The sequence below is a fragment of the Pteropus medius genome, unplaced genomic scaffold (assembly GCF_902729225.1).
Source record: "Pteropus medius unplaced genomic scaffold, Ma_sr-lr_union100, whole genome shotgun sequence".
Lineage (NCBI taxonomy): Eukaryota > Metazoa > Chordata > Mammalia > Chiroptera > Pteropodidae > Pteropus > Pteropus medius.
Genome location: NW_024356249.1, coordinates 344620 through 356852, shown reverse-complemented (window position 1 = coordinate 356852; position 12233 = coordinate 344620). Strand labels below are relative to the sequence as shown.

At 42.2% G+C, this 12233-nt stretch overlaps 2 protein-coding genes across 2 annotated transcripts; one reads left to right on the top strand and one right to left on the bottom strand.

Moving 5' to 3' along the window:
* Positions 1-4280: 4280 nt before the first annotated feature.
* Positions 4281-11177, top strand: LOC120601094 (taste receptor type 2 member 41-like). Its single transcript, XM_039860736.1, has one exon. The coding sequence runs from the start codon at positions 5464-5466 to the stop codon at positions 6388-6390; it is 927 nt and encodes a 308-aa protein (XP_039716670.1). The 5' UTR covers positions 4281-5463; the 3' UTR covers positions 6391-11177.
* A 103-nt stretch (positions 11178-11280) lies between these two features.
* LOC120601083 (olfactory receptor 2F1-like) lies at positions 11281-12233 on the bottom strand. Its single transcript, XM_039860713.1, has one exon. The coding sequence runs from the start codon at positions 12220-12222 to the stop codon at positions 11281-11283; it is 942 nt and encodes a 313-aa protein (XP_039716647.1). The 5' UTR covers positions 12223-12233.

The following is a 12233-nucleotide window of genomic DNA, read 5'->3' as shown; positions in this document are numbered from 1 at the left end:
AGCAGGACAGTCTGGGAAGGGACAGAGTCTGAACATTTTTTTGCAGGCAATATTTTTATCTTGGCTCATTGTTTCGCAATCCACATTTTGATGACTGTCATTTTAAACATTCCATTTCCTCTCTTCAAAGAAGGAATCATGGGCCAGTCCCACCCCAGGTTCTCAGCCAATGTTATTCTGCATTCTAACATTATGTCCCAAGGAGCATGCTTTCATGTATGTTGACTTTACATTTACTATTTTTGACCACTATAGACAAATGTTATATTATTTAAGACTATCCCAGAGGCCATATTTGCTGACATTTCCACTTTGGGGATATGTATTATGACTATTTTTTTTTTTTGCATCAAAAGTATCAGTGGTTCTCTCCCTCTGTCTCTGTCTGTCTGTCTCTCCACAAATTATGTGTTTATTTATTCTTTTATCAATTTATTCTGTCATGGACATAAATATTTGAACACTAATATAATAATTAACAAACATATTATGTTCTACATTTCTAAGTTTACATTTATAATTATTTTTTGATAGACTCCAGGCTTTTTTCAGTTTTATTCAGGTAATATTGACAAACAAAGTAGTAACATATATAAAGTGTACAATGTGATGATTTGGTATATGCATAACACGATCAAGTAACACCCATTATCCCATGTACTTATCTTTTTGTGTGTGTGTGTGAACACTTAAGTTCTACTCTCTTAGCAAATTTAATTATACAATACAGTATTATCAACTAGAATCACCATGTTATACATTAGATCTTCAAATCTTATTAATCTTATAACTGAAAGTTTGTAAACTTTTACCAGCCACTTCCCAGTTAAACCACCCATTAACCACTGGCAACCACCATTTTACTCCATTTCTATGAATTTGACTTAAAAAAAATTTTTTTTTGTAGATTTCATATATAAGTGATACCATGCAGTATTTAGCTTTCTCTGTGTGGTTTATTTCACTTAATATAATGCTCTCCAGTTTCTTCCACGTTGTCACAAATGGCAGGATTTCTTTTTTTTTAAAAGGCTGAATAATATTCCTTAGTGGACATATACCACATTTCTTTATCAGTTCATCTATCAACAAACACTTCAGTTGTTTCCATACCTTGGCTGTTGTCAGTAGCCTGCTACAAACATGAGAATATAGATATCTCGTCGAGATAATGATTTCATTTCCTTTGGATGGATATCTACCCAGAAGTGAAATTGCTGGGTCATATGGTAGTTCTCTTTTTAAATTCTTGAGGAACCTATGTACTGTTTGTCATAGCGGCTGCACCAGCTCCCACCGATAGTGTATAAGGATTTCCTTTTCTCTACATCCTCAGCAACACTTATTATCTCTTGTTTTTTTGTTCGTAGCATTTCTAATAGGTGCGAGGTGATATCTTATTGTGGTTTGGATTAGTATTTCCCTGATGTTTAGTGATATTGACCACCTTTTCATATACCTGTTGGCCATTTGTATGTTTTCTTTGGAAAAATGTCTACTCAGGTCCTTTGCCCATTTTTAAATGGGATTATTTGTGGGGTTTTTCTGTTGTTGTTGTTGTTTTGTTTTGCCTCTGAGTTCTGTGAATTCTTTGTATATTTTAAGTATTAACCCCTTATGGAATACGTGATTTTCAAATATTTTCTCCCATTCCGTATGTTGTTTTTTCATTTGGCGATGGATTCTTTGCTGTACAGAAGATTTTAGTTTGATGTAGTCCTAATCGTTTATTTTGCTCTGTTGCCTTTGCTTTGCTATCAAATTCAAAAAGTCATTGCTAAGACCAAGCTAAAGGAGCTTGCGTTTTCTAAGTTTTCTTCTAGGAGTTTTACAGCTTCAGGTCTTACATTCAAGTCTTTAATCTATTTTGAGTTGATTTTTGTGTATAGTGTAAAATAGGGATCCAGTTTAATTCTTTTGCATGTGGATATCCAGTTTTCACAATATCATTTCTTGAAGAGACTATTTTCCCTATCGTATATTCTTGGCACCTTCATCAAAAAATGATTGCATGGGTTTATTTCTGGGTTTCCAATTCCATCCCATTGATCTGTTGATTTTTATGCCAATACCATACTGCTTTGAATAATATAGCTTTGTAATATAGCATGCGATGAGGAAATGTGATGCCTCCAACTTTGTTTTTTCTCAAGATTGCTTTGGCTATTCGGAGTCTTTTGGGGTTCCATAGGAATTTTTAGGATTCTTTCTATTTCTATGAAAACCGCCATTAAAATTTTGATAGGGATTGCATTGAATGTGTAGATCATTTTGAACAATATTGATTTATCCAGTCCATAAACACAGAATATCTTTTATCTGTGTCTTTAATTTCTTTCACTCATGTTTTATAGTTTTCAGTGTATAGAACTTTTACCTCCTTAGATAAATTTATTCCTAAGTATTTTATTGTCTTCAATGCTACTGTAAATGGAATCGTTTTTTAAATTTTTCTTTCAGATATTTCATTGTTAGTGTATAGATGCAAATGATTTTTGTATATTGATTTTCTGTCCTGTACTTTACTGAATTTGTTTTTAGTTCTTACCAATTTTTAGCGGAGTCTTTAGGGTTTTCTATGTGTAATCTGTCATCTGCAAACAGAGGCGATATTACTTCTTCCTTCCCAGTTTGGATGGCTTTTATTTTTTCCTCAATGATATGGTTAGGACATCCAGCACTATGTTGAATAAAAGTCGTAAGAGTGGGCATCTCTGTCTTGTTCCTGATCTTAGGAAAGGTTTCAGTGTTTTACTGTTGAGTGTGATGTTAGCTGAGGACTTGTCCTACATGGACAGAATACTGTAATGGTAAAGAATACAGGCTTTATAGCTAGACTGCCTGAATTAAAATCCTAAATCCTAGCTCTGCCACTTATAGGTATAACTATGAGAAGTTACTTCTCAGGAACCTGCATTTTCTTACCTATAAAATGAGGACAACAACTGTACTTATCTCAATGGATTTCTCTCTTTTTTTTTTGCATTATTTTTAATTTTAAAGCTCAAATTTTCCCAAATTAGACCAATAAGACCCTCTAGAGGCAAACTTCCTGACTGTGTCTTTTGAATATGTTCATTAATTAAAAAAAAAAAAGCTTTATCGAGACATAATTTATATACCATACAATTCACCCATCAGTATCTTATTATTATTTTTTTACTGGTAAATAATCTTCTGCTTAATTAATATATCACTTTTTCTTTATGCATTCATCAGTTGATGTACATTCGGGTTGTTTTCATTTTGGGGTGATTGCGAATAATGCTGCTATGACATGTATGTATAAGTATATTTTCATTTTGAGGGGAGCACATACCTAGGAATGGGATTTCCGGATCATGTGGGAACAGTGTCTGACATTTTAAGGAACTGCACCCGAGCACCTTCCGAAGCAGAGGCACGATTTTTTGCAGTCCCATTAGCAACGAATGAGGGGTTCCATTTTCTACTGTCCTGTCAACATTTGTCATTATCTGTTTTCTGTTTGTTTTTTTTTTTGTTTTTAGCTACCCTAATGGGTGTGAAGTGGTACCTCGTGGTTTTTATTTGCATTTTTGTAATAATTAATAATATGGAACATCTTTTTGTGTGCTTACTGGCCATTGGCATATTGTCTTTGGAGAAATGTCTATTCAAGCACTTTTGCTCATTTTAAAATTATGTTACTTGTTTTTTAATTGTTGAGTAATAAGTGTTCTTTATTCTGGATGTGAATTCCTTATAAGATATACAATTTGCAAATATTTCCTCCCATTGCGTGGTTATCTTTTCACTTTTATGATGGTATCTTTTGAAGCACAAAAGTTTTTGTTTTACAAAAGTTTTAAAATTATGATTAAATCCAATGTGTCTATTTTTTCTTTAGTCACGTGCGTTTAATGTAATCTCTTAGAAGGCTTTGTCTAACCCAAGATCATGAAGATTTACTGTTAGATTTTCCTCTAAGAGTTTTATAGTTTTAGCTCTTATATTTGGATTTATGATCCACTTTGAGTTCATTTTTTATGTGTGGTGTGAGGAAAGAGTCCAACTTTATTTTTTTGTATGTGGATATCTAGCTGTCCCAGTACCATTTTTGAAACTCATTGAGTTTTTAGGAGTATCAAAAAAAATTAACATATTCAAAGCACTTAGAATAGTACATGGGGATGCATAGCAGCCTTGAGTAAATATTAGTTTTATTATTTTATCATGTATTATACTAAATTGTCATTATATGTCCACTTATCTTTCTCTCCCAAGAGACTCTCTTAATCTTTGTACCTATGTCCCTGGCCCAGTACCCACCAAACAGTACATGCTGAATAGATTTTGTTAAATGGATGACTTATAAATAAGGCTTCTCTGTTCAGGCAATTAGTGGGTAAAGCACGGGACAGGTGCCAGTTTCAAGACTGACAATCTATTGTGCTAGATTTGGGTCCCAACCAAAGGGCCTCTCAAAGTTAGAACATGTTAACAGTGTCGGCCCTCGGGCATCTCCACAGAGAGCACAGCATACAACCCCAGGCTGCAGATCACCTTGGAGAATTAGAATCTCCTCAGTACATTTTTCACTCCCATGTCTCCCTCCCCACCTGTTTGCTTCTTCCTTCCCTTGACCCTGAGCATGAGCTCATGGAATGGGATCGCTCTCTAATATCAGTCTCAGCCAAATCTTCTTTGCCGCATCCTTGGGCTTTCGATCCCTAGAAGTTAAAGGTGCACGACTTACTCCCCACCCCTTAACAGTCTCTGTCTACGTTCTTTTCCCCACATGATCTCATCCAGTTTAATGACTTTAAATGCCATGTTCGTTTGATGACTCCCAAACCTGTTACTCCAGCCCTCACTCTTCACTGAGGTCCGGACTTGAATTTCAATAGTCTGCCTCATGTCTTATCTTAAATATGTAACAGGCATCTCACACTTAACATAACCCAAACAGAGTTTCTCCCACAAACATATTTTTCTCTCAGTCTTTCTCAGCTAAGTAAATAGCTCCATAAAATTCTCTAAGTTACTGAAGTGAAATATTTAGGATCCATCTTTGATTCCTCTTTCTATACTTGTTGCCTATATACTAAACATCTCGAGAATGATCTGATGGGGAGAGGTGTATTTACAAGGTCCAGAGGTGGAATAATAAAGATGGAACTCAGTCACAGATTCCCTAAGAAGCCCTCTACGTTGGTATTAAATTAACCATGGCAGCATGTGGGAAAAACTCGGGGAGGCAAATCAGGGGCAGTTGGCAGGCCGAGTGGTAACTGAGCCCAGGGGAAATTTGCATTCTCGCCGAGCCAAGCTCGCCTTTCCACCAAAGCCGGAGCATCCTCCTTCAAAGTGAGCTCTGGCTCAGATGCACAGCCCGAGCCTTCTTCTCACGCCCCCAGGAAAGATCATAAAAGGGGCTGTGGGCGAGGGTAGGGAGGTGGCCAGGGACCAAGGCACCGGGTGGGGACCCGAGGAAAGACTGCAATGCAGCCAGCACTCACGTCCCTGTTCATGCTGCTCTTTTTCCTGCTGTGTCTCCTGGGAATCCTGGCCAATGGGTTCATCGTGCTGGTGCTGAGCAGAGAGTGGAGGCAGCGTGGACGGCTGCCCCCCTCGGACCTGATCCTCATTAGCCTGGGCGCCTCCCGCTTCTGCCTGCAGTGGGTTGGACTGGTGCACAACTTCTACTACTTCCTGCGCCTGGTGGACTATTCCAGGGGCCCAGCGCAGCAACTCTTCGGTCTGCACTGGGACTTCCTGAACTCGGCCACCTTCTGGTTTGGCACCTGGCTCAGTGTCCTCTTCTGCGTGAAGATCGCTAACCTCTCCCACCCCACCTTCCTCTGGCTGAAGTGGAGGTTCCCAGGGTCTGTGCCCTGGCTGCTGCTGGGTTCCCTCCTGGTGTCCTCCATCGTCACCATGCTCTTCTTCTGGGGCAACCGCGCCGTGTACCTCGGTTTCTTCATTGGAAGGTGTTCTGGAAACATGACCTACAAGGAGTGGAGCAGGTGGCTGGAAATTCACTATTTCCTGCCCCTGAAATTTGTCACGTTGTCGGTCCCTTGCTCTGTCTTCCTGGTCTCGACGGCACTGTTGATTAATTCCCTAAGGAGACACACTCGGACGATGCGGCACAATGCCCACAGCCTGCAGGACCCCAGCACCCAGGCTCACACCAGGGCTCTGAAGTCACTCATCTCCTTCCTTGTTCTCTATGCTCTGTCCTTTGTGTCCATAGTCATCGATGCTGCAGGCTTCTTCTCCTCAGACAGTGACTGGTACTGGCCGTGGCAAATTTTAATGTACCTGTGTACATCCGTCCATCCCTTTATCCTCATCCACAGCAACCTCAGGCTTCGAGGGGTGTTCAGGCAGCTACTTCTATTGGTCAGGGGCTTCTGGGTGGCCTAGGTGGCATGGTCTCCCTATCCAGACCCCCGGAAGGGACTTGGGTGAGGATGATAGAACCACGGGCTGCTTACCTGGAGACACCATCATAGGTGGATGTGTACTGGATCGTGCTCTGGGGTCCCTCCTTTGGGAAGGAGGGAGAGAGTCAAATCTGGGAACTCTGAGCATCATACCTTCCTTCGGGTCCCATATTAAAATGGGGCTCCATGGGTCCCAGAAAGCCAGTATTGTCCAGAAGGTCAGAATATAACATTTTGCGCTACTGTCTCTGTGTCCTCTCTGTTGCGTAGAAGCCTTCAGTTACAGAGTCTGGAGCCGGTGTACTACCTTGTACTATCTGCGTACTATCTTGACAGCCTGCTGGGGAATGAAGAGAACATGTGTCTTCGACTGGACGAGGGTGTGGATGGGGACAGTGTCATGCTTACTTCCAGGGAATAGTAGTTGTGGTGGCCGGTGGCCAGAGCTGTGAGGTCTAGTAGCCCTTCCTTCTATAGAGATTTCTTCTTCTTGTCAAACGTGGATAATTTCATTTTAATTTTATTAAAACAACTGCAAAGTTTATTTATACTGTCCCATCTCTTTTCTCATTAGTATTTCCATTGTTCTGCCTTTGATTTTCTCCTCTCTGAAGTCTGAGTGGCAGCCAGACTCTTTCCATGTTTATTCTTCCATTAGAATCACACATTGTGATTTTCTCCTTTGTCAAATTGTCTCTGGAACTTTCTTTTTTCCCCTCAAGTAAATGTCACAAAGTCACATGTGAATTGAATAAACATGTATTTTTTTGTTCTGAAAAACAAAGACTCAAGAATTTCACTTAGTTTGTGTCCAAAAACTATTTAACCTCTTAAAAAAAAAAAAGAATCACCTTGTTAAATCTTACATTTAAATGTTGTTTTAAAATAGCTTGCTCCAATTACTGTGCAAATGTTTTTAGAAATAATTTGTAGAAAATACTAATTAGAGCTGGGTGTCTTTAAGGCAGGCTTAAAAGTTTTCGCTAAAGGGCATCAATGTGCAAATTTCACATACTAATTTGCAAATGGCTTCTTGATAGGGAGAAATTTCAATCTCCTCTGAGAGGGAAAACAATTTCCCTACCAATTAGGGTGTATGCTGCTTGGTGGATCCATACTCATAAACTACATTTTTGGGGCAAGTTATTCTACATTTTTATTTTAAACATTTATTTTTTAATAGGTGAAAAATTCAAAATGTACTAAGGAGTATAATATAAAAATATCCCTCTTACTTTTTTTTACTTCTGAGACATTCTTATTTATTTATTTATTTGTCTGTGTTGGAGATACTTTATAGCAGAAAGCCACTAATACCTAACTAACAAACCAGTCAACTAATTTAGATATACACCAGTAGCTAACTAACCAACTAATTTATCAACTGTTTTACCCATGTTTTTCTACACAAATAGTTGCATAATATACATGCTATTCTGTGGGTCACAGGTGGCCACACAGCAGTCATAGGCCATAGCGGCCAGCAGCCAGCAGCAGGAGCTCGGTCCCTTACAGGGCCAGCAAGAAGTAGAACAGGGTCCCATGTTGAGCAAGGAGATTGTCTGCGAGCGTCTGCGGAACCCCGCTGGAGGTGTAGCAGATGTCCACCCCTGAGAGGCCGTGGAGGAAGAAGTATATGGCAGGTGCAGGCGGGCGTCCAGTCGGATCAGGACGATGATGAGCCGGTTGCCCAGCAGGGTCAGCAGATACGTGGCCCCAAACAGGATGAAGAGTCCAGCCTGGGTCTGCCTGTCACTGGAGAACCCCAGTAGGACAAACTCACCCACCCGGCTGGCCTCCCCATGGGGCAGTTGGGTCAGGCTGTTGCAGGAGGCAGTGGTTGGAGAGGTCAGAATCAGAATCCACAGTCTGGTACTGAACAAAGGACTTTAAATGGGAGTGCAAGGACTTGTGTGTTTTCTCCATTAGATTCTGAGCTTCTTAAAGTCAGGGGTCTTTTCTGATTTTTCTTTTAATGGAGAGATTCCTAACAAATGTTTTACAATAAAACATTTTTGTTAGGTGCATGAATAAAAAAGAGTTAAAAGGTCTTGAGTCTTGTTCTCTGCTCCCAAGATGTAGGGCTGGGATTCCCCTTTGTTCTTATTCCTCAGACTTGAGCCAGCGTTTCTTTCTGCTTCTCCCATAAGCCAGGCGGGGTCAGTGATAGAGAAAACTGCTCACTTGGTTCTCAGCGCACTGATTCATGAAGCTTAGTCTTAGGTTGATAAGATCAAGGTCTCACTGTAGAACATTATACCAACTATAATTATGTCCCAGCTTCTTGCGATTACGCTATTTCCTTGGCGAATTGCTGGCATTTATTTGAATGTTAAAGTAAGTGATTAATAAAAGATGAATGCACACATCTCTTAACTTGCAGTGACAACATTTGGAAACTGACAGTGCCCGTGGATGAAGTCAGTGAGGGAGTGCCTCTAAAACCCTTTGAGCTTTGTTATGTATAAACCCTTCTGTCAAAGCAAAGACGTGCTTGCCCTTGGAACACCTCCCTGTGTATTTTGCTGGTCTTTCGCCTCTATCAGAGGATAAAGATGCCATTTATTTTTTTGTTAGTATGAATGTACTAAGCAACGTTATAGTCTTCATTTCTCTGTTTATTAGCAGCAAGTCCCCGTAGCCCCATTTCAGTATTCGCCCTGTGTGCCTTCGTGACAGGGTGGGAGAAAGTAAAGTCACTGGCTAGTGTGAGTGTAGGGAGAGACCACAGGGACAGCAAGGGTCCAAGTGTTGGAAAAGCCCACCTGAATGCCCATTGGGGAAGCTGGAGAGGGAAGAGAAAAACTCCGGGTGATAAGATTCTCCTACGAAAAGCCCACAGAATTTTGATGGCTCCCAGAGCAGTGCTTTCCACATTGGGCGACACGTTAGAGTCACCTGGGATGTTTTGACTCCTCCAGAAGCCCAGACCACACTCCAGAGTAATTAAATTAGAATCTCAGGTGGGTAGAACCCAGACATTAGCATAATAGTCACTTTTAATGTTTCCTAGGTAATTAAAATGTTAGGTTAAGTCTGAGAACTACCACGGTAGAGGGAATCGTTCAGCTTATTTTCGAAGATTCAAGACATGGTTTTTGAGAGAGGGTTGTGTTTTGTGATAAACCTAGAAGAGTCTTTGTGAAGGAAAGATCTTTTGGGCTAACGTTGTTATTCTTTGTTGGAAGAAGTTGAGGCCAAGAGAGTTTGAACGGTTTGCCTCAAATCTCACTGTGAATCAGTGAAAATGTGATCCAGATTATCTTGGCTTTGGTGTGCTGGGTCTTCCCTTAGCCTTCGCTTCCTGAGGTCTGGTCCAAAAACAACATTTTAGAATATCTTAGATCCAGGGAAGTACTAGTTAGTATCAAATGGGGGTAATGTATGAGAAAGCCCTTCACAAGTTTCAGAGCATTCTCTAAATGAAAAGGATTTGAATTAAGGACATGAGAGATGGGACACAGAATCTAGTGAAATAGAAATGAAAACAATTCAACCCAAGCCTTTCTATCAGGGTTTGAAGATAGAGCTCGAGGTTGGATGGGAGTGAAGAGGGCAGAGCAGATCGATGCTGTCCTCTGTCTCTCCTGGATAGTTGGAACCTACCCTTTCCTTCCTTCTAGTCCTTCTGTGGCAGAAGGCGTCACTGTAGAAAATGCGAAAAGTAGAAACAGGCTTCGGTGCAATACCCAGTGGCTGGGTGGTTTCAGAGTCCGCTCTGTGATGCCGCCTCAAGAATGACACCACGCAGAAGGGTCCATTAAGGGACTAGTCGTTCCCCGCACCCCCCACCCCGATTAGTGAGTGTCCTTTAAATATGTTGAATGTCTCTTTAAAGAGACAAGACCTACCCTGCCCTCTCCTCCCCACCCCCAATCTACATTCTAAAACTCAAACAATGGGGAGGTAGAAAAGTATTTTGGACTCCTCCCCACTTTTTCTAACCTGTAATTTAATGAATTGATGCCTTCATTGGATAAACTAGATGTATGTACTCCTGCTGTGGAGAATAGAATATAAGAATTATGTACATAAAACATATACAAAATATATATTTTAATTATCATCATTAGAAGGTGTCAATAGATCACCGTCCCAACTATATCAGTAATATTTAGGTAAGAGATGCCTTATTCTGATGTTTTAATGTTGTTCTTGAAAATATTTTTCTTGTCCTGAACATTTGACTTTTTGGCCAGCCATCTGCCACCGCTGCAAGTCTGAGCGGGAAGCATGCAGAGTGACGTGCATGTGACTCACACACGGTCCAGTCCTGCTCATCAGGTCTGTGGGCTCCGTGCTGCACGGTGGCTCCAAGTCCCTGTGTGAATCCTCCACCCTGCCGAGCTGTGCGAGTCGCACGGGTGGCCTTTGCACCTCTGGCTTAAGGCCGGTTTGATCCCATGGGCACAGTGAATTTTGTAGCTTATAGCTTCCTCTCCCTTCTCGCTGATTGCAGAAAAGCTTAGACATGTAGTTGTAAATTTTAGCAAGGAAATTGATTTGCTTGGCATAAGTTTTGTGTACTGCCCTGACTTCTGACTTAATCTTTCTTTCTAATTCATATATGCCAGTATATAAATATATATACATTTCCATTTAAGTTCCATTTAATTTAATTTACGGTAGGATGTGTGTATTTCTATTGTTGTTGTTATTCACATTGTTTTTAGATGTAAGTCAGAGACCAGAAATAGAGTTCAGAGACAAAATTCCATTTCTCTGTTACCTCAAAGGATAGTAATGCCAATTGTGGTCCTCCCACGTGCTCCCTTACACACGTGTACACACACACACGCACACTATATGGAAGGCACGCCCCAGTGCCCACTGTCTTCAGAGTGAGACCCTCTGTTGACAAAGTCACATTCTAACGCTTTGATTCAGAGGTGCCCGTCAGAACCCGGCTCAGAGCAGCCTGCATCTCCTTGTTCCGCAGACTGTAGATGAGCGGATTCAACATGGGGGTCACTACGGCATAAAAGAGCACCACCACCTTGTCCTGGCTGGCTGAGCCTGTGGAGCGGGGCTGAATGTGGGTAACCAGGGCCATCCCGTAAGACATGGAGACCACGGTGAGGTGGGAGGCGCAGGTCCCGAAGGCTTTGCGGCGTCCCCCCGTGGAGCGGATCTGCAGGATGGCGGCCACGATGCGGGCGTAGGACAGTGAGACCAGGCAGCAGGGCACGAGCAGCACCACCACGCTGGAGGCCACGATGGCTGCCTGGTTGAGAGTGATGTCCACGCAGGCCAACCTGACGAGTGCCAGTGTCTCACAGGCCACATGGTTCAGCACGTTGTGCCCGCAGGTGGGCAGGCGTATGGTGACCGCTGTCTCCACTGCAGAATTAGCTATGCCCACGAACCAAGAGACCGCTGCCAGCACCGCACAGCGCCTTGGGCCCATGACTGCCACGTAGCGTAAGGGGTCACAGACCGCCACGTAGCGGTCATAAGCCATAGCAGCCAGCAGCAGGAACTCGATCCCCCCCAGGGCCAGCGAGAAGAAATGCTGGGTCCCACACCGGGCAAAGGAGATGGTCTTCTTCTCCAAGAGGAAGTGCACCAGCATCTGCGGGACCCCGCTGGAGGTGTAGCAGATGTCCACCACCGACAGGTTGCAGAGGAAGAAGTACATGGGCAGGTGCAGGCGGGCGTCCAGTCGGATCAGGACGATGATGAGCCCGTTGCCCAGCAGGGTCAGCAGATACGCGGCCCCAAACAGGACAAAGAGTCCCGCCTGGGTCTGCCTGTCATTGGAGAGCCCCAGTAGGACAAACTCATCCACCCAGGTCAGGTTGTCCCTCCCCATGGGGCAGGTGG